General features: G+C 46.3%; 1 protein-coding gene across 1 annotated transcript in view; it reads left to right on the forward strand.

Annotated features, from left to right (window-relative positions):
* The window catches only part of DOCK5 (dedicator of cytokinesis 5), a 77745-nt gene that overhangs the window by 46636 nt on the left and 4062 nt on the right, over window positions 1–27047 (forward strand). Inside the window, exons 28-50 of the mRNA XM_027718908.2 lie at window positions 691–789; window positions 4025–4119; window positions 4700–4778; window positions 4992–5092; window positions 5856–5914; window positions 6493–6647; window positions 6882–6967; window positions 7379–7535; window positions 8111–8151; window positions 8256–8346; window positions 8719–8838; window positions 9814–9903; window positions 11079–11183; window positions 13028–13169; window positions 16544–16625; window positions 16827–16911; window positions 17314–17400; window positions 17797–17973; window positions 20571–20654; window positions 21585–21722; window positions 22559–22725; window positions 23491–23668; window positions 25705–25840. Of these exons, the coding sequence (XP_027574709.1) occupies window positions 691–789; window positions 4025–4119; window positions 4700–4778; window positions 4992–5092; window positions 5856–5914; window positions 6493–6647; window positions 6882–6967; window positions 7379–7535; window positions 8111–8151; window positions 8256–8346; window positions 8719–8838; window positions 9814–9903; window positions 11079–11183; window positions 13028–13169; window positions 16544–16625; window positions 16827–16911; window positions 17314–17400; window positions 17797–17973; window positions 20571–20654; window positions 21585–21722; window positions 22559–22725; window positions 23491–23668; window positions 25705–25840 (2554 nt within the window). The remainder of the gene's footprint in view (window positions 1–690; window positions 790–4024; window positions 4120–4699; window positions 4779–4991; window positions 5093–5855; window positions 5915–6492; window positions 6648–6881; window positions 6968–7378; window positions 7536–8110; window positions 8152–8255; window positions 8347–8718; window positions 8839–9813; window positions 9904–11078; window positions 11184–13027; window positions 13170–16543; window positions 16626–16826; window positions 16912–17313; window positions 17401–17796; window positions 17974–20570; window positions 20655–21584; window positions 21723–22558; window positions 22726–23490; window positions 23669–25704; window positions 25841–27047) is intronic.

The following is a 27047-nucleotide window of genomic DNA, read 5'->3' on the forward strand; positions in this document are numbered from 1 at the left end:
GTCTTATTTTTGATAACTCTAAAGTCGTGTTAATCTGTCCCCCGTGGGACTTGCAGCTGGCCAGGCTAAACCTGAAAGTCAGAGGATGGGGCTGGAAAAGACTCTGAAAATCAGAGAATCAGGTTAGAAAAGACCCTGAAGATGTAATGAAGTAGTCTGTATGTATGTATATATATACACACACACACACATATATATGTATATATATACACATATATATGTATATATACACACATATATATGTATACACACATATATATGTATATATACACATATGTGTGTGTGTGTATACATATATATGTGTGTATATATACACATATATGTATATACACACACACACATATATATGTATATATATACACATATATATGTATATATATACACATATATATGTATATATACACAAACACACAGACACAGACACACACACACATATATATTTATATATATATATAAATGCCATGTTGGGAAGATGTGTTTCTCTTGCCAAATGTGATCCCTGAGGAGAAAGAAAGCAACACCCAGACTTCATGGTTGGATTTTAGGAAGTCTTGGCTGGGTCAGAGGACTGAAGGGAGCCCCAGGCTGATGTCAGGGCTCAGATGATGCAGGGCTGTGCTCAGTGGCATCGATGAGGTCACACTGAGGACTGACAGGACAATAACCAGTGTTTTGGTTTTGCCATTGCAGGGGATTTTCGTGGCCTGCATGACGGCCATCCTGAGGCAGATGGATGATTTCCATTACAGCCATTACATCAAGACTTTCAAAACCAGGCAGGACATTATTGTAAGTCAGCCTGGCTGGGGAATGAGCTCAGTGCCCAGCTCTGCTTCGGGAGGGTCACTCCAAATTCCTGGGTCGGGTTTGGGCTGCACATAAATAAATCCATAAAGACAGATTAAGAGCCCTGCCACGGGAAACCTGCAGGCCAGGTTAAAAACTTCATTAATTGATAGGAGAACATTTTTATGGTTTTTTTTGCAAATGTTTTAGTTTTCTCTTATGCAGACTTGCTGTGGCAGTTTGAGCCACATTAGAAATCCAAAATCCAATTTCCAGGCTTCCCCACCCCTTCCCACAATTTATCCCAACACCGAAGAGAGAACTTTACAAGCTGGTCTCCAGGAAGGCCTAGAGTGAAAACTGTCACACTTGCCTAACCTTTCCAAGTATATTTTAAGATTGCAATAATGATATCTATTTAAAAAAAAGCTACAAGCTCTAGTGCATTTTAATGTGTGTTAATTTTTTATGAGCTTGATAAGTATTTCAGTTAAAATGCCTGGCATTTGAAACGTAAGAGGGGATAAACACAATGTACTAAAATCCCTCTGGCACTAAAAATGTTATTATCTCTGGATTTATTGAAGTTAATAGGAGTTTTGACTGAGTTACAAGTGAGTAAAGGTTGTAGTCATAACCACGGTGGGGTTGGATCAAGGGTTGGACTTGATGATCTCAGAGGTCCTTTCCAACCTGGCTGATTTTATGATTCTGTGATTAAAGCACATCCATCAGCAGGGAGTCCTGGGCTCCTGATGCCACAGCCCCTGGGCATTTATTCTGGGGGGTTGTTGACTCAGAGCAGCATTTGTGGCATTGAGTAAAAACATGCTTAATGACTTATTTAAGTCAGGAAGCAGAAAAGGGAATGAAGATGGAAAGGAAAAGCATTTCCCTGCCTCTCCTTGTGTTCCTTTTCTCTTTACCTAATTCTTCCCCCTCCTCTAAAGTTTAATTAAATCCTTTTATCTTGCTTTAATGGGCAGCACTGCAAATAGTTCCCCAAATGGTAACAGTTTTGTACAGTTCACATCCCCAAAGACTTTCAGTATGACACCAGGTGAAACATTAGCTTTTGACTTTCAGTTTGACACCAGGTGAAACATTAGCTTTTTATTTTTTTGAGGCCCTTAAAATGAACAGCTGTGCCCAGAGTTTTCTCCAAACTCCCCAAAATGGTCAAAACTAACATTAAAGCAAGTCCCTGGTGCACGACACAGCAACTCTGTGGCTTTTTTTGCCCCCTTTATTCCTTGTTTTTGCCGCGGGGAAGTGCTTGATTATTGAAATACCAGCCTGGAGTTGTGTTCTGCCTGTGTCAAAACCCTCCAAAAAGGTTTGTAATTCGTTTTGGACGCTTTTCTCCCCCGTGCAGTAGGAATTTTGCTCTCCATCTCTTGAACAACACAGCCACCTACAGGTCACACTCCCTCCGTGTGGGCTCAGAGCTGCTTTTGCTCTCACCCGAATTATTTGTTGGGGAGGGAGAAAGAAACCAGAATCAGAAAACGAGCAGGAATTCTGCTGCTGTCTGAGCCAGGAAATGAGGGAGGGGTTGTGTGGAAACACTCTCCGAGGGGAGAAGGGTGTTGGGAAGGTAAATCTGAGGGAGTTCAGGGCAGAGTTGAAACAAATCTGATGTCGAGTGGCCCTCAATTCAGAATTTCTCCCTGAAAATCTGAGTGGAGGGAGGAGGAGGAGAGCATCATAAATGGAGTTCAGGGGGAGGTTAAGCTGGTGCTCACAAAGCTCCCCTTGTGGGTTCAGTGGGTCTTGTTCTACCAGAGCTTTCTGCATCTCCTGACTCAAATAGGAGAATATTCCTTCTGTATTTCTCTGTGGCCACAGAAAGCTTCTGTATGAGGCCATATCAGGAGGGTGAATTGCTATTAATGGAATTATTAAAACTACCTGCTCATCATTTAGAATTCCAGAATAGAATCACAGAATGGTTTGGGTTGGAAGGGACCTTAAAAATCATCTCGTTCCAACCTCCTGCCATGGGGCAGGGCTGGATTTAAACAGAAACTTATGGAAAATAACAATTTCTAATCTAATTTTTACACATCCTTAAATCTAATGAGCAAACCCACCTTTTGTAGTAGCTGTTCATACCAACAGCACATTTTGTTTCACTGCAGTAATTGGCTTTATTTTTGCTGTTTGTTGTGGGGTTTTGTTGGCTGTGGTGTTTGCAGCCCTGCTTTGCATCGTGACTTGGTTGGTTGAACACTGTTAGGAGTTAATTCATCTCCTCAAGGTGCCCCTGTGTCGAGCCCAAACCTTTCCATCAAGCCCTGATTTAATAATGCCTGAAGGATTTTTCCTGAGGCAGCACCCAAAGCCCATTTCTCTCCCTCCATCACTTGCCAGTTTTTTCCAGCAAACTGTTCAGCTCCACAGAGGTTTGTTTTTTTTTTGCTGGGGATGATTTCAGGGAGGTGGTTTTTCCTGTGACCTTCTTTGTGTCCCTCTCGTTTTTAATGCTGATGTGGTGTCGTTGTAGAGACTAAAATTGATTTCAGTGCTTTTATATCTGTAGAGACCACAATGTAGAGATCAATATTGTTGATATTCCCTTCTTTAGCTCATCTCTCTTCTTTTGCCTTTTCCTTTTTTTTCCTCATTGCACAATTCAACCTTGCCTTGCCCAAGTCTTAAGTCTTGTTTGGAGCAGTTTGGAGAACATAAAAAGTGTCTTTTGTGCAATAATGCTCTAAATTATGTGTCTGACATCATGTTCACTCCCTGTCTTTAGGTGTCCTTCTTAAACTGGACCAGAAAAGACTTAACTAATAGAATTAAATAATAAGTACATTATAATTCAGATGTAATTTAGGTCTAATTTAGATAAAATAGAGGATCCTGCATAGAGCTGTTACACTGTCATCATTCAGGGGTTTGGAAACAAGTCCCTGAATATTGGTTTTGCTTTTTAATCCAGCTTGTGCACCAGGACTCCCTCCAACACAGCTTAATTCAAACCAGTAAAGACAGATTTAATTAAACAGCTCAACATGTCCTGTGGAATTATTTCTCCTGCTGTAATTGAGTGGATGGGATGTCAGAAGTAATTCAGTTATTGGAACATACCCACCCAATGAGAGCTCCCTCTTGGGAGCAGCAGGGTATTGATTGTTAATCAATGCAGTCGTTAATCAATGCACTTGCAAACGTTGGCACTTCCCTGGGTTTTGACGTGGAGCCCGATGGGCTCTGGGTTTTATTTTTGCCACAGGACTTCCTGATGGAAACATTCATCATGTTTAAGGACCTGATTGGAAAAAACGTGTATGCAGCTGACTGGATGGTCATGAACATGATGCAGAGCAGGTAGATATTTCTGTGTATTTGCTGCTGTTTGAAGTCTCGCTTTAGAGCCCTCGTGGTTCTGACAGGAGAGTGACTCACACAGGCAGGTTTATTTTCTGTGACCATTTCTGGGTGGTTTAAATGAGATTTCAGTGAATTGTGTTTCCTGGGCATTTCTGTTGGTGGCACTGGGAATCTCTGTCCTGTTTGTGGCCCTCATGCCCCACAAACCATGGGGTCTTTCATCCAGCTGGAGAGTGGCCATAAATCAGAGAAGCCTTTTTGGTTCCAGCTTGGGGGGAATCCCATGGCAAACCTAAAGCCAGAGCTGGACAGTGTTTAACCACTCTGTCAGTGAACAAACTGCCCCTAATATCCAACCTGAACCTCCCCTGGTGTGACTTGAGGCCACTAAACCAAGGAATAACTTTCCCTGAACGTTCCTCCCCTGGGAAAGAAGTGGAAGGGATTCTAGAGGAATTCCTGCCACCTTTGGGAGCATCTGCTCCTGGACTTACACACAGGAGCCATAAACCCAGAGCTGCAATGTCATTTGTCTGATTTCCAGAGCCACCTTTTATGGATGCTTTTATCTTTTCAGGGTTTTCCTCAGGGCAGTGAACCAGTTCACCTCTGTCCTCAACCAGGCCTTCCTGGATCCAAAAGGTTTTGAACTCCAGGTAATCGTCCCCGTTGTTCTGGATTTTCTTATGGCCCCCTGACCTGAAAGGCAGGAAGGACAAATAAATCCCACTGTGAACAGATCCACAGTGTTGATTTTCTTCCTCATCAGGGGAACCAGCAGCACTGGGGGCTGTGCAGCTCTGTCGTGCTGCTTGTTGCTTTTCCTTCGTCTCCTCCTGTTTTGTTTGAGCCCTGTTTCTCTTCCCCAGCTCTGGAATAACTATTTCCACTTGGCAGTGGCCTTCCTGACTCACGAGTCCCTCCAGCTGGAGACCTTCTCCCAGGCCAAACGCAGCAAAATCATCAAGAAGTGAGTTTGCATTTCAACCCCCCCAGACCCTTTTGCTTCATTTGTGCTGCTCCAGACGTCCTCCTGAACCCTCAGGAGGAGAGGAGGTGCCAGGGAAGTGTTTAATTAATGAGGGATGATAAAAGGGTGACCAGGAGGGGTGATTGGGGGTGTCTGAGTCGGGGCAGGCAGATCCTGAGCTGTTGGAGCTGAACTCTTTGCAGTGTAAGGTCTGTGACAGGGGCTTGTCACAGCTCCCAAAATTCCCTCATGCAATTCCTCAGCCTCTGTGGAAGGCAGGGGAGAGGAATCCTAAAACCCCTCCAGCTTTTCAGTCCCCCAGCTTTGGTTTTTTTCATTTCAGAGCCGCTCATCCCCCAAAAGTAGGAATAAATACCCCAATTTCTACTGACTGAGCAGCTTTCACTTCTTCATTTAGTTGGAATCAAGTCCCCTAAATACCTCTTGAGGTTCTTGACACAGACTTTTATGAAAGCATCTGTAGTTTGCCACCTTTTTCCTGCTTTAAGAAGCCTGGGCATTAAATCTTGATGCATTCTCTCCATGTCAGCAGTGAAAGTTTTAGGGAAAAACACCAACCCCCCCAAAATTCGGGGTGGAATTAATTGCATGAAGCAGCAGAGCTGCAGCTGTGTTGTGCCCTCAGAACTCTGCAGTCTCCTGTCACAGTGACACGTGGCCATTTGTGGGTTTGCCATGGAATTCTTCAGGTAATTCCAACTCTCAGGCCTTTGTCACCTTTGCCTTTTAATCCTTTTTCCAGGTACGGGGACATGAGGAAAGAAATTGGCTTCAAAATCAGGGATATGTGGTACAACCTGGGTGAGTTCCAGCCAAAAAATGATCTTTATTTGAGCTCTCAAGCTGGGCCTCAGATCCTTTATTTCTTTAGAGAAGCTGCACGTGTTTAATGTGGGGAAATGCACACAAAAATCCCTTTTCCTTTTGCTGGGAAGAACTTGCAAAAGCTGATTTTATTTTCTCACATCAGCTGCTGGGATGATGTCTTAGATTCCCTATAAAATGTTCTGCCATATAAAGGAAAAGTTGAATTTTTCAGACCCTTTGTGATTTGCAGTTCAGCTCAGTTATTTTCTGTACCCTTGCTGAATTGTGGAGCTGGGAGGGTGTTAATTCTGCTTTAAGTAGCCATTAACCACATAAAATACACATTCTGAGCACAATATTTGTGCTTCATGGTCTTTATAATATGCTTAAACATTCAGATATCCAAATCCTGCCCTTGGATATCCAAATCCTGCCCTTGGACGTCCAGATCCTGCCCTTGGACGTCCAGATCCTGCCCTTGGACGTCCAGATCCTGCCCTTGGACGTCCAGATCCTGCCCTTGGACGTCCAGATCCTGCCCTTGGATGTGTCTGACTTTGGTTTTCTTGCAGGTCCCCACAAGATAAAATTCATTCCAGCCATGGTGGGGCCAATCCTGGAGGTCACTCTGGTGCCAGAGCCTGAGCTCAGGAAAGCAACAATTCCCATCTTCTTTGACATGATGCAGTGTGAGTTCAACTTCAGTGGGAACAGGAACTTCCACATGGTAAGGGAATACCATAAATGTACAATATCTCTACGTGTGCAAGGCAAGAAAATATAATATATGCAATATAATACAGTATAGGTGCAGTGGAAGGATCCTCTCCCTTGGGCTGTAAAACCAGGGTGTGATGGTGGGGTGGGGTCAGAAACACCAGCCAGGAGCGTTGCTGGTGCTCAGCTCACACCCCTGAGAGCTGCTCCCTATTTAATTGGGGGTGGTTTTTTGCCTTTTCAGTTTGAAAACGAGCTGATCACCAAGCTGGACCAGGAGGTGGAGGGTGGCCGAGGGGATGAGCAGTACAAGATCCTGCTGGAGAAACTGTAAGTTTTATGCAGGGCATGGAGACCCTTTTTTTTTTCAGTTTATTTGGCTGGTTTTCTAGTGCAAAGAAACCCTAATTCATTGCTCCACTGAGGTGGGAGGCAGTGCAGCTATTTTAGTGCCCAAAAACGAGGGGTTTATTCTGCAGCAGCAACTTGCACAACTGCCCTAAACTGGGAGGTCAAAACTCACAGTCAGGTGCCAAAGTGGAAAAGCTTGAGAAGAGCAGGCTCAAAGTTAAATCAGAAATCAGAGCTTTCAGCACCAAGAACCTGTTTTTTTTTGCTCAACAAATCATGTTTTGACCTGCCTGACCTGGGTCTCTCGGGGTGGGTGTTCAGCGCTGACCCCGAAATTCGATTTAACACCACTTGGAACCATAACTGAGCTGTCCTGGGGTGTCCCTGCAGGCTCCTGGAGCACTGTAGGAAGCACAAATACCTGGCTGCCCCCGGGGAGGTGTTTGCCCTGCTGGTCAGCAGCCTGCTGGAGAACCTGCTGGACTACAGGACCATCATGCACGACGAGAGCAAGGAGAACCGCATGAGCTGCACCGTCAACGTGCTGGTAGGGGGGAGCCTGGGCCTGCACTCCTCACCTGGCTGCTGGGCATCCTGAAGGAGTTGGGGTTATTTGGGGGATCCTAAAGGCATTGGTTTTTGTTTGGGGGGATGATTTGAATTCGTTCTTTGGGCCGGTTCTGGTCAATGATGTGCCCAAATCAGGCTCTCGAGCTGTGAACGTAGGAAGGGGTACAGTCCAAAATCGAGTCATGGGGCTGATCCTTGGCCAGATGATAATCTGGAGCCCTGAAACAGAGGCAGGGAAGATGCCTAGTGGATAGTTTGGGTCCCTGTTCCGCTGCCAAGAGCTCTGGACAAGTCACTTTGTGTGATTTGCCCCTTTTCTGGAGGTGATGGTGACCCCACCTCGTGTTAAAAGGATGGTTACAGGGATATGTGCACCTAACAGCAAAGATCTTTAATACATCTAAACCAGGGATATATGGATCTAAGCAGCCAAAATGGCACTAAACATCTTTAAAACATCTAAAACTGATGCTCAAGTTACTTGTCTGGGGATAATTATGGAAATCCCTGGTGCTTTACATTGTAAGTTTGACTTTTTCTAACTGTTGGCAGAACTTTTATAAGGAGAAGAAGCGAGAGGACATTTATATCAGGTGGGTTGTCTCCCTCCATAATCCTGCCCAAAGCCTGGATTCCCTTGGTGTTCTGGACACAGGATTCCTTCCCATCAAGGCACAGCAGCTTTTCCTTTCTCCAGGTATCTCTATAAACTCCGGGACCTGCACACGGACTGTGAGAACTTCACAGAGGCAGCTTACACCCTGCTGCTCCATGCAGAGCTGCTCCAGGTATCCCACTAAACCCAGTTTTAACTCCCACTGCCAGGGGTTGGGGCTCTAAAGAAAATACAAACAGCTCAGAATAAACAATTCTTTTTTTTCCCCCTTTTTTTTCCTCGACGTGACTTTGCATCACGAAGGTCATTAAGGAGCTCCGTGAATTTTTCCAATTGCACAGCAGTGGAATGAATAAAATGAAGCATTATTAATATCAATTATTATTAATAATTGGGAGCTGGGAGAATATGCCTCAGCTTATATCACTGCAAAGCTTCCTTTGCACTGATGATGCCTTGTCTTGAATGCAGCCCTGTGAGAGCCACTGGAAGGATTAATTCATCTGAAAATGAGCAGTTTTTTGCCCTTTCTCCCTCTGTGCAGTGGTCTGAGAAGCCCTGTGCCCCCCACCTCATGCAGAGGGACAGCTTCTACGTCTACTCCCAGCAGGAGCTCAAGGAAAAACTCTACCAAGAAATCATCTCCTTCTTCGACAGGGGCAAAGTGAGTGTCTGACCCTGCTCTGGCAGCAAATCCTGGCTCCAAAATTCACTTTATTTAGTATTTACTCGCTGGTCAGTCCTTGGCTCAGTGGATGTCACTGGTTGAGGTTGGTGACAGGGGGAAGAGCAGATGTGATCCCACCCCAGGCTTTTGAAGCTTAGGCCTGGCTTAGTGCTGTGGCACGAGCAGGGCGTGTGTTTGTCCTGGTGGTGCTGGAACCTTCTGTTCCCTTGTTGGTTGAGGAGCAGCTGGAAAATGAAGCCTGCTCAGGATGCTGGGTGGGAGAGAAAACTGGAGGGGTTTTCCTGCTTTTCCTGGGGAATGTCTGTCAGGTTTTTGGCACTGTCTGCTGATCCTGACCCTGCACTTTGGAGAGGTGCTTCTCCCAGGGCTGAATGTCTCCTGAGGATGGATTTAAGGTGAAAGATGGGAGGTTTAAGTTGGGTAGTGGGAAGGAATTGTTCCCTGTGAGGGGCTGGGATGGAATTCCCAGAGAGGCTGTGGCTGCCCCATCCCTGAAGGTTCCAAGGCTGGGGGTTGGAGCAACCTGGGGGTGGAATTAAATGATCTCTAAGATCCCTTCCAACCCAAACCATCCCATGATTCTGTGATGAGACAAAGCCAAGGGAGCTGCTGAAGTGCTGCTGTAGGAAGAGACCACCTGGGCTTCTCTTCCCTGTTTAGACTTGTCCTTGCACCTCCCTGTGCCTGAGTTTTCCCTGTCAGGATTCCAGTGGAAACCTCGCTCTGTAAATGCCTTTCAGATCCACAAATGAGCAGCTCTCTGTAACAACCACTGCCAAAAATGCACATCCCAGGGGCTGGGGGGGAGCTGGCAGGGCATGAAAGTCCTGCCTGGCTGGAAATCAGCTGCAGTTCTGTTCACCTGCCTGGGCTCATGGATGCTTTTAACTGAGTCTTTTATGTTATTTGTGCTCTTCTTCCCCCTCCTGCCTCCCTTCACCCTCCGTGGAGATGTGGGAAAAAGCCATCCAGCTGAGCAAGGAGTTGGCTGACATGTATGAAAACAAGGTCTTTGATTATGAGGGGCTTGGGAATCTCCTGGTAAGACTTTTTTTCCTCTTTTTTCAGCAGGCTGCTCGCTGCTTGGATTAATCTTGGTGGGCAGGATTAGCCTAAAATACATTTATGTCAAAGACAAACCAACTGTTTAAATTAATATTGTTGAGCAGCATAAGCCTAAAATACATTTATGTTAAAGGCAGACCAACTGTTTAAATTAATATTGTTGAGCAGCATAAGCCTAAAATACATTTATGTTAAAGACAGACCAACTGTTTAAATTAATATTGTTGAGCAGCATAAGCCTAAAATACATTTATGTTAAAGGCAAACCAACTGTTTAAATTAATATTGTTGAGCAGCATAAGCCTAAAATACATTTATGTTAAAAGACAAACAAACCAACGTAACCTCCATGGCTTTGTAAAGTTTTTAATATTAGAATAATGTTTTTTTTAGGTTTTTTAAGTAGGTTTTGACCTCCTAATTAGCAGGACAGTACCATGGGCAGATGTTTAGAATTCTTGCTGTTAATCAAATAAAGCAACATTTGCAAGGTGTTTTTTCAGGCTCCCTAAATCTCATCACCTCGTTACTTCTGTGGTAAAACTGCTGTGTGAAAACACAGAACTACAGAATCCTCTTGGTTCTGAATTATATTTTTTAGTAATTAAAGGTGGAACCAGATGGTCTTTATGTTCTTTCACAGGAGGATCATCTGCCCAGTTTGATTTCTGCCAGTTCTCTGACATTTGTCACCATTTGTGTCTGCTCAGCTTCAGAATATATTTATATTTAATTGGCTTTCAGGCAGTTAAGGATTTCAAGTATCCTTCTGGAATCCTAAAAGCCATGGCATCGTTCTCAACGTCTGCAGACCAGGAAATGAACTTGGTTCTGGTCCAGACAAACCAAATATTTAATCAAGTAAATGGACAAGCAGCAGAGAGTGGATCCAAAAGGCAAATTGTAAAATGCATTGTCAGGGAGAGCTGCTGGGAGCTCCAGCCTGGCAGTGTCCAGAGGGAAAATGTGGTGTGGTTTTTTTGTCTTCTAGAAAAAAAAAGAGTTACTTTTTTTTATTTTCCAGAAAAAAAAGAGCTGCTTTTTATTTTCTATTATTTTCCAGAAAAAAAGAGGTTGGTTTTTTTTTTTCACAGAAAAAAACCCCCTATTTTTTTCCAGAAAAAAAGAGTTACTTTTTTTTTATTTTCCAGAAAAAAAGAGCTACTTTTTATGAGAATATCATGAAGGCAATGAGGCCTCAGCCAGAGTACTTTGCTGTTGGATACTATGGGCAGGGTTTCCCCTCTTTCCTCCGGGTAAGAATTCTTCCAACACTCCCTTCCTGCAGTGCTGGGGACCCCAAAAATCCCAGCTTTTCCACAGATACCAAGAGAATTGGATGCCAAACTCCTTTTCCTTTGCATGTCACTGACACATCTAAATCCCTGAAGTATTTCAGAGCATTTCAGTGTCTAAAAAGAGACAATTAAGAGATGGAATTCTGTGTGTTCCCAGCTTTAATAGAGTGTTGCAATAGGATTTAAACAGAATCTTCCTTTTATATCGGTGCCCTCTGCCATGAGATTGTTGCTGTTAGGGAATGTTTAGCCTGGGAAGAATTCATCCTGTAGCTTTTCAGCCTGGATCAGCCTGATTTTCAGGCGTGGATCATTCCAGTGCTCAGGCACATCAGTGAGAGTTTGTCTCATGCAGAGGAATTAAAGTGCAAAGGTTCTTCTTGTCTGAGGCTGAGCATGAATGAGTCTCATGGGCATGCCAGAGAATATTCCTGGCTATTATTGAAAATTCAGGAATATTTACATTCTCAGGCTGAAGTTGTTTGAAGTTCTGGCCTTCAGTGGAATCCAAGCTCAGTGAAAGAGGAGGGTGTTTAATTAGAGCTGTGTGGTGGAATGGCATGGAAGGCTTTGGCCTCCAGGGCATGTTTTTGGGTCCTTCTCTTCCACAAAGCACCACAACCAGGTGGACAGGCTGGAAAAATAATTGGCCATGGGCTGGTGTTTGGTCTGGCAAGCAAAACTGCCAGGGCTGGACATTTGGGGTGATGGAGTGAAGGGAGTCAGGAATGGGCCAGGGAAAACTCCTGCCTGTGCACAGGGAGGTCCCTCAGGTCACTCCCACCACCAGTGGGCTCAAGGACCAGCTCCCTGCATTAAAGAACTTTTTGGCAAACATGTTCTCTCACTTAAAACCAGCCCCTGTGTTGGAGCTGTGGGTTCTTGGGGTGCTGGAAAGCAGGGGTAGCTCAGTGACACCTGGATGTGTTTGTGAGGATATGAACACAAGGGATGGAGTTGAGGATGTCCCTGCTCATTGCAGGGGGGTTGGACTAGATGGCTTATAAAGGATCCCTTCTCATTCAAACCAAAGGATCCCTTCTCATTCAAACCAGAGGATCCCTTCTCATTCAAACCAGAGGATCCCTTCTCATTCAAACCAAAGGATCCCTTCTCATTCAAACCAAAGGATCCCTTCTCATTCAAACCAAAGGATCTCTTCTCATTCAAACCAAAGGATCCCTTCTAATTCAAACCAAAGGATCCCTTCTAATTCAGACTAAAGGGTCCCTTCTAATTCAGACTAAAGGGTCCCTTCTAATTCAGACTAAAGGGTCCCTTCTAATTCAGACTAAAGGATCCCTTCTAATTCAGACTAAAGGGTCCCTTCTAATTCAGACTAAAGGGTCCCTTCTAATTCAGACTAAAGGGTCCCTTCTAATTCAGACTAAAGGGTCCCTTCTAATTCAGACTAAAGGATCCCTTCTAATTCAGACTAAAGGGTCCCTTCTAATTCAGACTAAAGGATCCCTTCTAATTCAGACTAAAGGATCCCTTCTAATTCAAACCAAAGGGTCCCTTCTAATTCAAACCAAAGGGTCCCTTCTAATTCAAACCAAAGGGTCCCTTCTAATTCAAAGTATTCTCTGATTCTGTGTATTTTGTAGGCAAACCTGAGGTTCCCTTTGCCAGGCCTTGCCTCCCCAGAGCTGCTGAGCTCTCACTCCAACCCATTCCTTCCCTCACCTCTTCTGTCTGTCGAGCTGAAAACCCATCCCTTCCCATGAACCAGACCTCTGAGACTGCTCTGGGGGTGTTTGGCAGCTCGTTCTCATTCTCTTTTTTCCTCTCCTCCCCCCCAGAATAAAATCTTCATCTACCGTGGCAAGGAGTACGAGCGGAGGGAGGACTTCAACCTGAAGCTGCTGACCCAGTTCCCCAGTGCTGAGAAGATGACCAGCACTGCCCCTCCAGGGGAAGACATCAAAGCTTCTCCTAAACAGTGTATCTTTTGCTTCTGATGAGGTTTGGGCACCTTCAAGAGCCACCTCTTTCCTGGAATGGGTGGCCAGCAATAATAAGCAAGGAGCTCGTTGCTCCAGGGGGGCTTGGAAGGCACAAAAATAGGGATATCTGGAGTTGTAACAGGGAATTTAAACAGGCTGGAAGAAGAGGGGGCAGCTTGGTGCTGTCAGGGTTAACCAAGCTGTTGTCTGGGTGAACCCAGAACAGGCTGCAGGTGTTGCCTAAAGAAAATGCAGGGAGGAAAAAAAACTCCGAGGCGAGTTAGTTTGGGAGGTGAGATGAGAAAAGGATTTTAATTTGTGCCTCTGAGGCGTGAGATTACAAGACACACGCTCCTCCTCTGTCCAGATGGTACAATTTAGAATATTGCTTGTCCAGTCCCAGGTTTCATCCACCCACTGGCTTTTGCCCTGCACCACCCTCATGGTGCTCGTGCCCCTTGGGAATTGGGGCTGGGGGCTTTTTGAGACCCCTTCTTCATCATCTTCATCTTCTTTTTGGGGCTATCTCAAACCATGACATAGACTAAACATTTTCCACTGGAATTCAGGGGATAATGATATGGGAGCATGGAATGGAGTGATGGGGTGGGGGAACGTGTGTAGTTTCTGTGCTAAGGGTAAGTGAATAAGGGTTGCTGCTTCTAAAATCTACTTCTGCTATATAACTACTTATAAAAATTATAAAAAATATAAATATTGTATAAAAATATAATATATATAAAAATATACAATATATAATAATATATAAAATATATAAAAAAGTTTATAAAAATTAGACCCAAGATCTTATTCTTATTCTTATTAGTTTTATTCTTATTTTTATTCGTATTTTTATTCTTATTCGTATTTTTATTCTTATTCGTATTTTTATTCTTATTTGTATTTTTATTCTTATTTGTATTTTTATTCTTATTTGTATTTTTATTCTTATTTGTATTTTTATTCTTATTTGTATTTTTATTATTGTTTTTTACTCATATTTTTATTCTTGTTGTTTTTATTCTTGTTGTTTTTATTCTTGTTGTTTTTATTCTTGTTGTTTTTATTCTTGTTGTTTTTATTCTTGTTGTTTTTATTCTTGTTGTTTTTATTCTTGTTGTTTTTATTCTTGTTGTTTTTATTCTTGTTGTTTTTATTCTTGTTGTTTTTATTCTTGTTGTTTTTATTCTTGTTGTTTTTATTCTTGTTGTTTTTATTCTTGTTGTTTTTATTCTTGTTGTTTTTATTCTTGTTGTTTTTATTCTTATTGGGTTTTATTCTTATTGGGTTTTATTCTTGTTTTTATTCATATTGGGTTTTATTCGTATTGGGTTTTGTTCTTGTTTTTTATTCTTGTTGTTTTTTTATTTGTGTTGGTTTTTATTCTTCTTGGTTTTTATTCTTACTGGGGTTTATTTGTATTGAGTTTTATTCTTATTTTTTTTTTACTCTTACTGGTCTTTTATTCTTACTATTTTTTAATTCTTATTCTTTTGCCCCTCTGCTGGTGGAGCTCCAGGCTGTGTCCCAGCAGCCCAGTAGGCTTGAGATCCTCTTCACTGTGAGCCTGACCCAGTGCAGCCTGGTGAAGATGCTTCACATCCCTGCTGGTGACTCCAGGCAGTGTCAGGGGGGCTCCTGGCAGACCAACAGCAGGAAAAACCGAGTTCCTGGGCCAGACTGGAGCATCTGATGGTCCATTTTGGCCTCAAAATCCTGTGCACGGAGGCACAGCTCAAGCAGTGATACCAGATGCTTCCCTTGCAATAATCCTGCCAAGCACTGAATCCACAGAGGAAATTAAAATTCAGTCAAGACCAAACTCGGTATCAAAACTGCCTCTTCTGTTGCTGCTTTGTTTCAGCTACTTCCTTTGCATCTGTTTGTGTTTGTTCTAATGTTTTTGGCTCCAGATGAACCTGAACTGCACAAGTTTGGATGCAGATCTGAACTCTACCAAAAGCTTGGGGGTGTTTGGTTCCGGGGCTCTGGCACAGCCCCACGAGGAAGGGGAGCAGCTGCACAGCTTGGATTTGGGACAGGTTCCTCCCAGACTCCTCCAGACACCTTCTGAGAAGATGAGGAGTCTCAGTGTTGTGTCAGGCAGACCTTGATGGTTCTGTAGTTTGCCTTCAGTTCGGGCTTTTTTACCCTCCTTTGTCTCGGGCTCTTTTTTCCTTCGGTTTGATCTGTTTTCATGGCTGTTTTGTGATAAAACAACGGGTCCTTTTGCTTTGCTGACAGTGCCCTGGGAGCTGGGCACAGTCTCTGGCCTTGCCTGGAGCCTCCAGCAGACCAGTCGTGCACCAGTTGGGGACTGGGAGTGTGTGGATGCTCATCCTGGCACAGAGCCCGGGCTAATAAGCTCTCCTGAGAGAGAGGAGGAATCAGCTCGGGCTCAGAGCTTGATCTGATGCGGGTTGGGCTCAGCTCTGGCAGGGATCCAGCTGGATGACCTTGCTTTGGCTTTCCAAACACTGCTTAGAAGTGCCCTCAGTGAGGGGAAGGATGTGTGGGGGCTGCCTTTACCCCCTTCAGGGGGCAGTTGGCAGGTGATTCCCAGAAGTAATCTGCTAATGGAGGTCAAATTCCTTCAGCTTTGCTTTGCCATCCAGGGTTTTTCCCTCTGTGAAGCCTCAGCATGGTCCTTCCAACAGAATTTTGGAGGAGCTGTTGTGCTTGGGGATACTGTTACTGATTTTTATTTTTTTTTTTTTTTTTTTTTTTTTGATGTCTGTGGGGGTTCACAGGTGCAAGAGCTGGAGGTGAAGTAGCTGTTCCTTGATTAAAAACGGTTCTTTTCTTGGGTTGGATTTATTAATTATTTAAAATGTATGAATTTAAGAAGTGAGAGGGAAGGAGGGGCAGCCCCACTGTGCTGGCAGAGTCTGATAAATCACTGGGGGGTGAGAGAGAAGAGCAGAACCCAGGACAGAATCCTGCTTTCCTTTTTCTTGTTTCCCAAAGTAGAAATCAGCAATTTCTGAGGCTTCCCAAGCGGTTCACCAGGGAATTTCAATAATTGGGAGTGTCCAAGGCCAGGCTGGACAGGGCTTGGAGCAACCTGGGCTAGTGGGAGGTGTCCCTGCCTGTGGCACTGGATGGGCTTTAAGGTCCCTTCCAACCCAAACCATTCCATGATTCTGGGATAAGTACAACCCTTATCTTGATGGGCTTTTAATCCTACAAACTGCAAGATGCAATGCAGTGCCTGGGATTTGTGATGAACTAGTGTTTTCCTTCAAACTCGACAAGAGCACAGGGAATTGTGGGGAATTCTGACACTTGCTGAAAACAGGGAGGGTGTTTCTCTGGCTCTCCTGTTTTCCCAAAAGGATTCCTGGTTTTTCATCCTTAACCAGAGCTGCTCAGATGTGCAGTGCTTTATTGTGAAGCCTGTGATGAACCTGCCACCTAATTACAAAGATAAACCTGTCCCTGAACAGATCCTAAAGTAATTCATTTTCTTTTTCCCCTCAACATTTCCTTTGTATTTTCCCCAGCTAACTTAGGCACAGGCTGCAGTGCCTTTGTGCCTGGTGGAAATTTGTTTAATATCCAGTTTAAACTTCGTTGTGAGAAGAAAAGAGTTGAATATTTCTGCAAAGGAGGGTGGGAGGTGAGGAAACTCAGCATTTACTCTGCTTCTTTCCAGCTACTACAGAGCAAACGAGGTGCAGCAATTCACACACTCCAGACCAGTCAGGAAAGGAGAGAAAGATCCAGACAACGAGTTTGCTGTGAGTCCTTTGCCTTTTGTTTGTTTTCTTGGGGGCATTTTGACCAAAACTGTCACCTTTTCCCATCTGTGGCCAGGGAGGTTTGGTATTAAAATGTAGGAGAAAAAAAAAGGGCTGCCCTTGGCACTGCAATCTTTGCCAGGGTGTTGGTGCCAAGGGGCTCCAGAGCTGGAGTTTTAACATTCAGAATCCATCAGAATCCATCAATATTGAGCTGTGCAGCCCCAGCTTCCCACAGAGCACAGCAAGGGGCTCCCTCCCACTTAGTGCAGGTGGGAATGGTTGGGGAAGGTCCTGCCAAGCCTGTTCTGGGAGCCTCACCCTCCACGGGGGGGGAGAATTGAATTGCAAGCCCAATATTTTCCTTACACCTTGGCATTTTTTTTTCCTTCTCTTGGCCAGACCATGTGGATAGAAAGGACAACCTACACCACAGCTTATTCATTCCCAGGCATCCTCAAGTGGTTTGAGGTCAAGCAGGTCACCACGGTGAGTTCTGTGTGGGGCTGCATCTCCTGCCCTCCAATCCCTCCAGGAATCCCTTGGAACAGTTAGGATTGCCAGTCCTTCCCCCATTGGATGTGGCACATCAGTAACTTAAATTCCTTAGTTTTATATTCAGTGGGGAGGAATAAATCATAGACTTCTGGAATCATGCAATGGTTTGGGTTGGAAGGGACCTTAAACCCCATCCAGTGCCACCTCCTGCCAGGGGCAGGGACACCTTCCATGAGCCCAGGTTGCTCCAAGCCCTGTCCAACCTGTCTTTGGACACTCCAAGGATCCAGCTTCTGTGGGAATTCCATCCCAGCCCTTCCCCACCCTCACAGGGAAGGATGGTTATTATTCTAACCTGGTTTATCCTGGTTTTTTTGTCTCCCTCAGGAAGAGATCAGCCCCTTGGAGAATGCCATAGAAACCATGGAGCTGACCAACGAGAAGATCACCAACATTGTCCAGCAGCACATCTGGGACAGGAGCCTCCCTGTGCACCCCCTGTCCATGCTCCTCAACGGGATCGTGGACCCGGCCGTCATGGGGGGATACACCAACTATGAAAAGGTCTCGCTCAAGGAACCTCCAGGTTTCTGGAGCCAGGCTGGGAGAGCTGGGGGGGTTCACCTGGAGAAAGGAAAGCTCCAGGAAAGACCTGAGAGCCCCTTCCAGGGCCTAAAGGGGCTCCAGGAGAGCTGGAGAGGGACTGGGGACAAGGGATGGAGGGACAGGACAAGGGGAATGGCCTTAAGCTGTAAAGGGGCAGGTTTAGATTAGATATTAGGAGGAAATTCTTCCCTCTGAGGGTGGGAGACCCTGAGGTTGCCCAGAGAAGCTGTGGCTGCCCATCCCTGGAAGTGCCCTTGGAGCAACCCGGGCTCATGGAAGGTGTCCCTGCCCCTGGCAGGGGTTTTAGGGATCTTTAAGGTCCCTTCCCACCCAAACCATTCCATGAGAAAAGGTGAAGTTGTGTTTCTTTCCCCTGGTTTCATTCCTCCCTCAAAGGCTCTCAGATCCTGGTGCTTCCCCTCCAGACCAGCCTGGACAAAGTTAAATTCCCCTCTGGGCTTCCAGGAGGAGACTTTTCCAGTAGGTTTGACCCCTGGAAATTCTGGTCACTTCACAGGCAGGCAGCTCGGAGCCGGGGGCGGAATGAATTGATCTGGAAGATCCTTTCCAAGCCAAACCATTCCATGTCCCTCTGATGTGGAGCTCAGCCCCGTGACCTCTGCAGTGCTGAAGGCCTGGGTGGAAACCTGGGAGGTTCAGCTGAGCTTCCAGCTGTTCCCCAGCCACGGCACATCCCGTGTCCGTGTGTTCAGAGCTCAGAGAGGAGCAGGGAAGAACAAAGAGCAGAGATTCCCACTGCCTGCAAGGTGGAAAAACCTTTGCAGTGTTTAGTTTTGGGGCCGTGCATTGCCATGGGGGGGGTGATCCAGCTCTCCTGGGCCTCCTTTCCAGGGGTGACAACAACCTGCTCCTGTCTCAGGGGGCACAGAGCACAGTGCAGGTGACAAAGAAAGGCTAAAAACTGCTCTTTCTCCCTTGTATTGTTAATGTGAAGGAAAATTAGGGTTTCTCTTGCCAGCAAATTATCTGTGTTTGGAGTCTTGCAGCAAAAAGCAAATATTTCAGGGGAAAAAGCAGTATTTCCTCCCTGGGTTTATCCAGCTGACCCCAGCGTAGGTTCTTTGTTTTTTTGGGATGTTTAATTGAAGCTGTTGGTTCCCAGCACCTATTGGTGACATTCCCAGCCCAAAAATCTAGTGCTTCTTTCCCTAAACTGAAGGGGTGGTGTTAAAACACGTCTGATCCTTCTCGGATGTGTTGCAGTCACATGGAATGAAGAGCACAAGTTAAATGGGAGAGGGGCTGATTTATCCAGGGGCTGACTCTGCTTGTTCCAGAGGACTTGCACACTCTGCCAGGCTGAATTTGGCCCTAAATCCTCCCATTTTATGAATTAAGGCTGACATAAAGTGTAGAATTACGAAAGTGGGAAAGCAGTTAAAACCAGGAAACACAAAGTATCCGTGACCACATCTGGAAATACTCATTTCTGGTTCATATTTTCCTATTTCAGCTGAAGATCAGAACATTTGGCTTTTGTGGGCGGCTCAAATCTCAAATTTTAATTGTTTCATTGGAGCCAAAAAGCCAAAATCTGTGTTTTTAACATCTTTCTTCTTGCAATAATTGAACACTTTCAAGACAATTCCTCTGGGACCTCCCCAGCAGCCCTTTCCCAGGCTCACCTCCTCCTGCCATCAGCCTTTTTGGGATCATACCCCAGCCCTATAAACACTTGTCCAACAGTCCAGTTAATGGCACACAGGAGGAAAAAAATACATTCAGAGGCTGAAGTAGTTCAGGGAGGCATTTCAAAGCCAAATTAAAAAGTGATTAGGGATTTTATCTAGGAAAAAAGAAAAATGAAACATTTCTGCCCCGGAATTGTGATCCTTTCCAGTGGGACACTGCAGCACATCCTGGGAATTGGCACAATTTTAAGGCTTCAGTCCAGGAAAGTGGATTTGGTTTTGTTCAGCTTTAAACCAAGACTAGATTGTGGTGATTGAAGGTAAACCCAGGAGAAGTGGAGACTAAAGGTGCTTTGCTGAGCCCAAACCTCAGCAGAGGCTTTATATATTTCTACTGAGTCTTTGTAACAAGCCCCAGGTGAAAAGGTTGGATTTCAGGGCTTAAATCCCAAAGCTGAAGGGAATTGGAGCAGGTCACCTTGGAGCAGGTCTGGGGTGTCCTTGGCTGCTGAAAGCTAGAGGCTTTTTGAGGTGAAAAGTCAAGATTTTGGGCCTGCTCCTCACATTGAAGGGAGAATTAATGTAACCTGGGTTATTCCAATCAACACTGGTTTATGAGGAGGGAGTTGGAATTGAGTGAGACCTTTCTGATGGAGTAACTTTTTAAAATATATGTTTCACTGAAATTATTATTTATGGAAACAAAAAAAGCCCTTTTTTTGCCCCATTTCTCCACAAATAACCCCAGTTCTTTTTCCCTCAGCTCGGTGGCAGGGAGGTGGCAAAATCTGGCATAATATGAGGAATAATGGCAGTGAATTGCTTCTGAATCCCAGGGATCTTCCCCTGGGAAAGCAGGGTGGTGTTTGTATCACCTTTTTCATGTTCTCTCTTTGCTTCCAGGCCTTTTTCACCGAGAAGTATCTTCAGGAACATCCCGAAGATCAAGATAAAATCGAGCTGCTGAAGCAACAAATTGCCATCCAGGTCTGGAACTGGGGAAGGGCAGAGGCTTTTTCATCCTCATTTTTTTTCAGAGAGACAATCTGGACAGTGCCCAGTTGCTTTTTATTTTAAGGGAACTGCTGCATCCTAAAATTGTGGCCTAAAATATTCCACTTTATGCTTTGTGTTACTCTGGAATATTTGCCAGAGTGGTGGGGGCTTTTCCCTCCTGAGGATCCAAATATCTGGTACCTCTTCATGAAATCATCAGACCTGCTGGGGTGACCATTGGAATTGGTGTGTTTTGACCCTCAGGGAGGTGAAAATTGCCTTGTTTTCTTGGGGTGTCAGTGGCATCCTGTAACATTTTACATATTCCCACCCAGCAGAGGGTGGTTAAAGCCACCTCACAGTCCCACAGCCCTGGGGGCTGAGAAGTGGTGCTCTGACATTTAAACATGGCATTTTTCCAAAGCAGAATAAGGAACCTGAGGGGGCAAGAGGGAATCATGGAATGGGTTGAGTTGGGGGTGGACTTTAAAGCCCATCTCATTCCACCCCCTGCCATGGGCAGGGACACCTTCCATGAGCCCAGGTTGCTCCAACCTGGCCTTGGAACTGTGGATATAAGTGGGAAAAATGGTCATATTTTTGAGCACCTGGAGCTCACACTGTGGGGTTTGAGTGGCACAGGTCAGTAGCTGAGCTTCCTTGCCTCATCACTGCTTAGTTTTGCCTCTTCAAACCCAAAACACGTTGATTTAAGTCCTTTAAGTGCACTGAACATTTTGAGCCTGGATGTGGCATCAGTGCCATGGGCTGGGAACCACGGCGGGGTTGGACCAAGGGTTGGACTTGATGATCTCAGAGGTCCCTTCCAACCCAGCTGATTCTATGATTCCGTGAAAACCCCTTCCTGGAGCAGCAGGGCTGATTTATCTTCTTGGGACTTGGTTTTTCCCCTCCCTACAGATGCCCCTGCTGGCGGAGGGGATCCGGATCCACGGGGAGAAGCTGACGGAGCAGCTGAAGCCGCTGCACGAGCGGCTCACGGGCTGTTTCCGGGAGCTCAGGAGGAAGGTGGAGAAGCAGTACGGGGTCATCACCCTGGTGAGCCAGCCTGGCTGGGCAGTGTTTGCCTCCAAAGCATCCACGTCCCCCTTTTCTCCCCCCTCGTGAGCTGGGATTTACCTCCTTCAGCCCCACGGGCTGGGCCAGAGGGGCTGGAGAGCAGCCAGGCAGGGAGGGAGCTGGGAGTGGGGATGGACAGGAGGCTGAACAGGAGCCAGAGTGTGCCCAGGGGGGCAAGAGGCCAATGGATCCTGGCCTGGCTCAGGAATAGTGTGGCAGCAGGAGCAGGGCAGGGATTGTGCCCCTGCCCTGGGCACTGGGGAGGCCACCCCTGGAGTGCTGTGCCCAGCTCTGGGCCCTCAGGTTGGGAAGGATGTGGAGGGGCTGGAGCAGGTCCAGAGAAGGGCAACAAGGCTGGGGAAGGGACTGGAGCACAAGTGCTGTGAGGAGAGGCTGAGGGAGCTGGGGGGGCTCAGCCTGGAGAAGAGGAGGCTCAGGGGAGACCTCCTCACTCTGCAACTCCCTGCCAGGAGGGGGGAGCCAGGGGGGGTTGGTCTCTTTTCCCAGGCAACCATCAGCAAGACAAGAGGGCTGGGTCTGCAGCTGTGCCAGGGGAGGGTTAGGTTGGAGATTAGGAAGAATTTCTTTGCAGAGAGGGTGCTCAGCCATTGGAATGGGCTGCCCAGGGAAGGGGTGGATTCTCCATCCCTGGAGGTTTTTAAGCAGAGCCTGGATGTGGCATCAGTGCCATGGGCTGGGAACCATGGCGGGGTTGGATCAAGGGTTGGACTGGATGATCTCGGAGGTCCCTTCCAACCCAGTTGATTCTGTGATTCTGTGATTCTGTGGTTTCTCAGCCCTGTTTTTGCCTGCAGCCCCCCTCCCTGACCGAGAGGAAGCCCAGCAGGTCTGGCTCTGTGGTGCTGCCCTACATCATGTCCTCCACCCTCAGGAGGCTCTCGGTCACCTCCGTGGCCTCCTCCGTGGTCTCCACCTCCTCCACCTCCTCTGACAGCACCTCCTCCAGGCCAGGCTCGGATGGGTCAGTACCAGCCTTTCCCCCTGATTTACAGCACTGCAAAAACGCCTTTGCAAGGATTTTAGTTACTCTTAAAATCAAAGTTTATTCCCGAGTAACGCGCATTGAAAAATTGTAACATTGCTCCGTTTTATAGGCAGGGAGTTTGGGGCACAAATAGGGATGATAATTCTGGGAATTGAACCCACAGCTGCTGTCCAAATTATTTGCCTGGCACTGAAGAGGGATGGGGTGTATTTCAGACACACACATTGTCTCTGCTTCCCGGGAAAACAGGAGGTGTAAGGCACTGCAGGGTGGTTTATTTTGGTGTGGTCAGCAAAGAGGTGAGTAAGTCACACAGGACGTGTTTCCACCCTGTTTGCAGCTGCATCCATGGAATTGGAGCTGCCACACATGGAAACATTCCCTGGGTTTACTTCTCTGTACATTTAATTTACAGCTGTGATAAGCAGAAGGGTTTAGGGGACTTGCTGAAGGGCAGTGCAGGGCTCAGCATAACATGAAGGTCTGGCTCCCTCTGCAAGCAGATCAGACTTTACAGTCATTATTACACATTACATAATGTGATTTTACAGATCTCATTAGACATAAGACATAATACTGAGAATTTCTGGGGTAACCCAGCATGAATCTCGCTGAAAAATCCATGCTCATCATTCAGTTTTTCCCAATAACCTCATGCAAACTAAGAGATGGCAGCTCTTTAACAAACAGCCCTAGAAAAGTCTGATGGACTCGTGTTTTTTCCCCTCTTTTGGGCCACAGGTCTATCTTGGAGCCTCTCTTGGAGAGGAGAATATCAACATCTTCCAGAGCCGAGGAGCCGCCCGTGAAGGATGATGGTGACAACAGGATCAGCAAACTCAAGAGGAAGGAGTGGAGCATTAGCAAGTCTCAGGTTATCGTGGAGAAGGAGCCAGAAACAGAACTGACTTCCAAAATGGTAACCCAATAATGCTGACAGCGAGAATCCAATCCCCAGCAGGAGGATTGGGAGCGTTCCCACTGCTGCTCCTTGGGAGCTGCATTAACCAGTGGGAGGGGTTGGAATTCCAAAAGCCTTGCTCATCTGAGCCGTGCTTTTTTCTGTGGAAAATCGGTGTCACAGCTTTGGCTGGAGGGACAAACTGGCAGCAGGAGGCTCTGATGCTTCCTGGAGGTGCTGAGTGCCCCACTCGTGGTCAGAGCAGGGGCCCTGTGATGCTCCCAGCGCCCTGCAGGGCTGCCCCTGTTTTTGTTGGAGCAATCCCTGCTGTCCCAGTGTCTCAACCCAAGACACCCAGGCAGGAATCCAGCTGCCAGGCCAGATGTTCAGCTGCTGTCACTGGGCATCAGTGCACAAATGCAGTGTGCTGGGAGGTGAGGAGCAGCCTGATGGGCTGGGCAAGGGAAAAAGGATGGGCTGCTCGTTAAGTCGCCAGCTTGGGACTTGGAAAACCTGGTTCCAGCCTGTGCTTTGCTCCAGACCCTCCTGCATGGGGGCAGAGTGGTTATTCCTTCAGCAGATTATTTGCAGGAGAGGAATAAAAAGGAATCTATCCCCCCCCAGGAGGCTGTAATGAGGAATATCTTGGAGCTGTTGGGATTAGGGTTGGCAGTGGGATTCCCAGTGATCAGTGATGCACAGGGATAAGTTTCAGCCCACAGGTAAAGCTGTAGAACCTTGGAATATTATCCTGATTGATGCAAAGCCTGTGCTGGACTGTCAGAGGATGAGAGAATTGGGCACCTGAGCATTTCAGCTCAGTGATACTAATCTGACTTAGCACAGGCTGTGTAAATAATGAGCAAACATGAATTCCTGTGTTTCCCTTTCTTGAGTGCCCAACGGAATCTGGCAGGAACAGGGCCTGCATTTTCAGGAATTCTCATCAAATCTGAGTGGTGCTGCCAGCACTTGGAGGCTGCAGGATGTTTATTAGAAGGGGAGCTGGGCTGGTGTAACTGGGGTATTGACAGGCTTTCCAGGGCAGGAAAATTGGGAGTCAGGAATGTTGGTGGTTCAGGAGGCCTGGCCCCTCTGCCTCTGCTGCTGGATTAAATGGCTTTAACCCACAGGCACTGCTGGCAGCTGCTGATCACTTTATTGACTAAAACTAGAGGGAAAATATCTGGGATAAAGCCCATTTGTGTGGTTTGCTGGGGCAGTGGGGAATGTCTGTCCAAGTCTTTGCACTGCAGGGAGCTGAGAGATGCAAACACAGCACCCACCCTCCCTTCTCCCCAGCATCTCTGAGGGCAAATTCCAAGTGTTATCAGCTCCCTGAAGGGAATGAGCAGTCCAGGGTTACAGCCCTGCAAAGCTCAGAGAAAGCTGGTTTTATTGCTGCTCTAGTGCAGCACAAGAATGGGACAGGCTGATTTTATGCAGCTCTTGGCTGAGCTGTGTGGGAGCTGGAAAGCCAGAGGGAAGGAAAGGCTTGCTGTGTGTGTCCAGCAGATTTGGGCTTTAAATGTTTTATATTCACCAGTGTGTGGTCTCCTCTGTGCTAAGAGAAATCCAGCTGATGGAGAATTGAGCTCTGAAGAGCCCAGTGAGTTTAATTACGTGTTTAAGTGACAGCCTGCTCTGTAAAACAACAAACTGATATTTTAAAAGTCCCTGATATTCCTGAACTGGACTCTTGTGGCCTCGTGGTTGGAGTGAAGAGCACAGAGGACACACATGACACTGGAAGGAACTGGAACATCTCCCGAGTCCCAGATGCAAAGGATTTGCTCTGGAAAGCCTAAAATAGGCTTGTTTCACAGCCCCAAGGAGCTGGGTGACACCAGCAGCCCTGACCTGCACCCAGAATTTCAGTGTTTTACTTCTTGGGAAGACTTCTCCCCCACTGCCCTGCCCAGTTTATTCACAGAACTGCAGCAGTTTTTCATCCTAACACCTTCCCGTGTTAGTTAATCCTCTGAGCCCCTCAAACCAGCCTGCTCTTACCTGGCTGACTTCTGAAGGGTTTTGTCTGCCTTTGTTCCAACCAGGGCACGGCAGGGAAAGCACAAAGGCCAAAGAGTCTCCAGCTGGGAGACAACAGACTGACTTTGCTTCAGGGCTCTTCGCTCCAGCAGTCGACTTGCAGCCCACCCCCCATCACCCCCAAAACCCCCAGGACCCAAAGTAAGTCCTAGAAATGAGTCTGTGTTTGCTGAGGTAACCACACTGTGGGCAGGGAGGGAAGGAGGGAGGGAGGGAAAGAGGAACTGCTCTGCATTAGAGCACAGAAGGTGACTCTGAGCTGATAATGGTCGTGGACGTTTTTGGCTGTGTTACCAAAGATCATCCTTGTCACTTAGAGATCACTGGTTAAAATTAGGATGTCAGAGGAATTCCAGACAAGAGGTTTTACCTTTTTCAGTTTGTTTCCTGATTTCTTCTGTGTTGACTTGTACAAGAAAGATGGAGAGAGACTTGGGACTAGAGATGGAGGGACAGGACAAGGGAGAACAACTTCAGACTGCCAGAGAGAAGGGTTAGATGGGATAATGGGAAGAAATCCTTCCCTGGGAGGGTGGGGAGGCCCTGGCACAGGTTTTCCAGAGAAGCTGTGGCTGCCTCAGCCCTGGAAGTGCCCAAGGCCAGGTTGGAGCACCCTGGGCTAGTGGAAGGTGTCCCTGTCCATGGTAGGGGGTGGCACTGGATGGATTTTAAGGTCCCTTTCCACCCAAACCATTCCAGAATTCTATGACTTATGGAAGGTATATTAAACCTCAAGGTGAACATCACATGCAGTCAGTGTAGGTGATAAATCAAGGCAGGTCTAGAAGAGCATCTCCTGTGGATTCACAGGATGGAACCACAGCAATCCCAGTATTCCTGATCAGCTGGATGCCTAAATATCCTGGGCAAGCCCTGAGGGCTTTGTTAATTAATGAACAAACTCCTATCACGTGGTAAAAAAGGTCTGGTAGAACTTGCTCTGCAGCCTGGAAAGTGAGCTGGTGAAGTTACACCCACAAGAGGTGGAATTTATCTTGAAGGTAATTAGCAAAATGAATAATTTGTGCTAAAGTCTCCAAAACATAAAACGTAGATCAAAATAGCACAATCTGGTCCTGAAAAAGAAGGGGGAGAAAAATCCCTTCCTTGCATATCCAGCAGTTAATGCTGCCAGCAACTTTTAAATATGGCTCAAGGTAAAAATCCTTGTGCAGGGTCACCCCTGGCAGTCCATGGATGTTGCATTTCTCAGTCTGCTGCTCTTTTTTTAAAGGAACAGGTCGGGTGTGGATGTAAATTCAGAGTCCAGTAATGAACTAAACCAGCATAAAACTGCTGTGAGGGGATTTAAACCAAAAAAATACATATGAGGGGTGAGGGGGAGACA

Source organism: Pipra filicauda, unplaced genomic scaffold (assembly GCF_003945595.2).
Source record: "Pipra filicauda isolate LSUMZ 115617 unplaced genomic scaffold, ASM394559v2 scaffold498_size1627759_pilon, whole genome shotgun sequence".
Classification (NCBI taxonomy): domain Eukaryota; kingdom Metazoa; phylum Chordata; class Aves; order Passeriformes; family Pipridae; genus Pipra; species Pipra filicauda.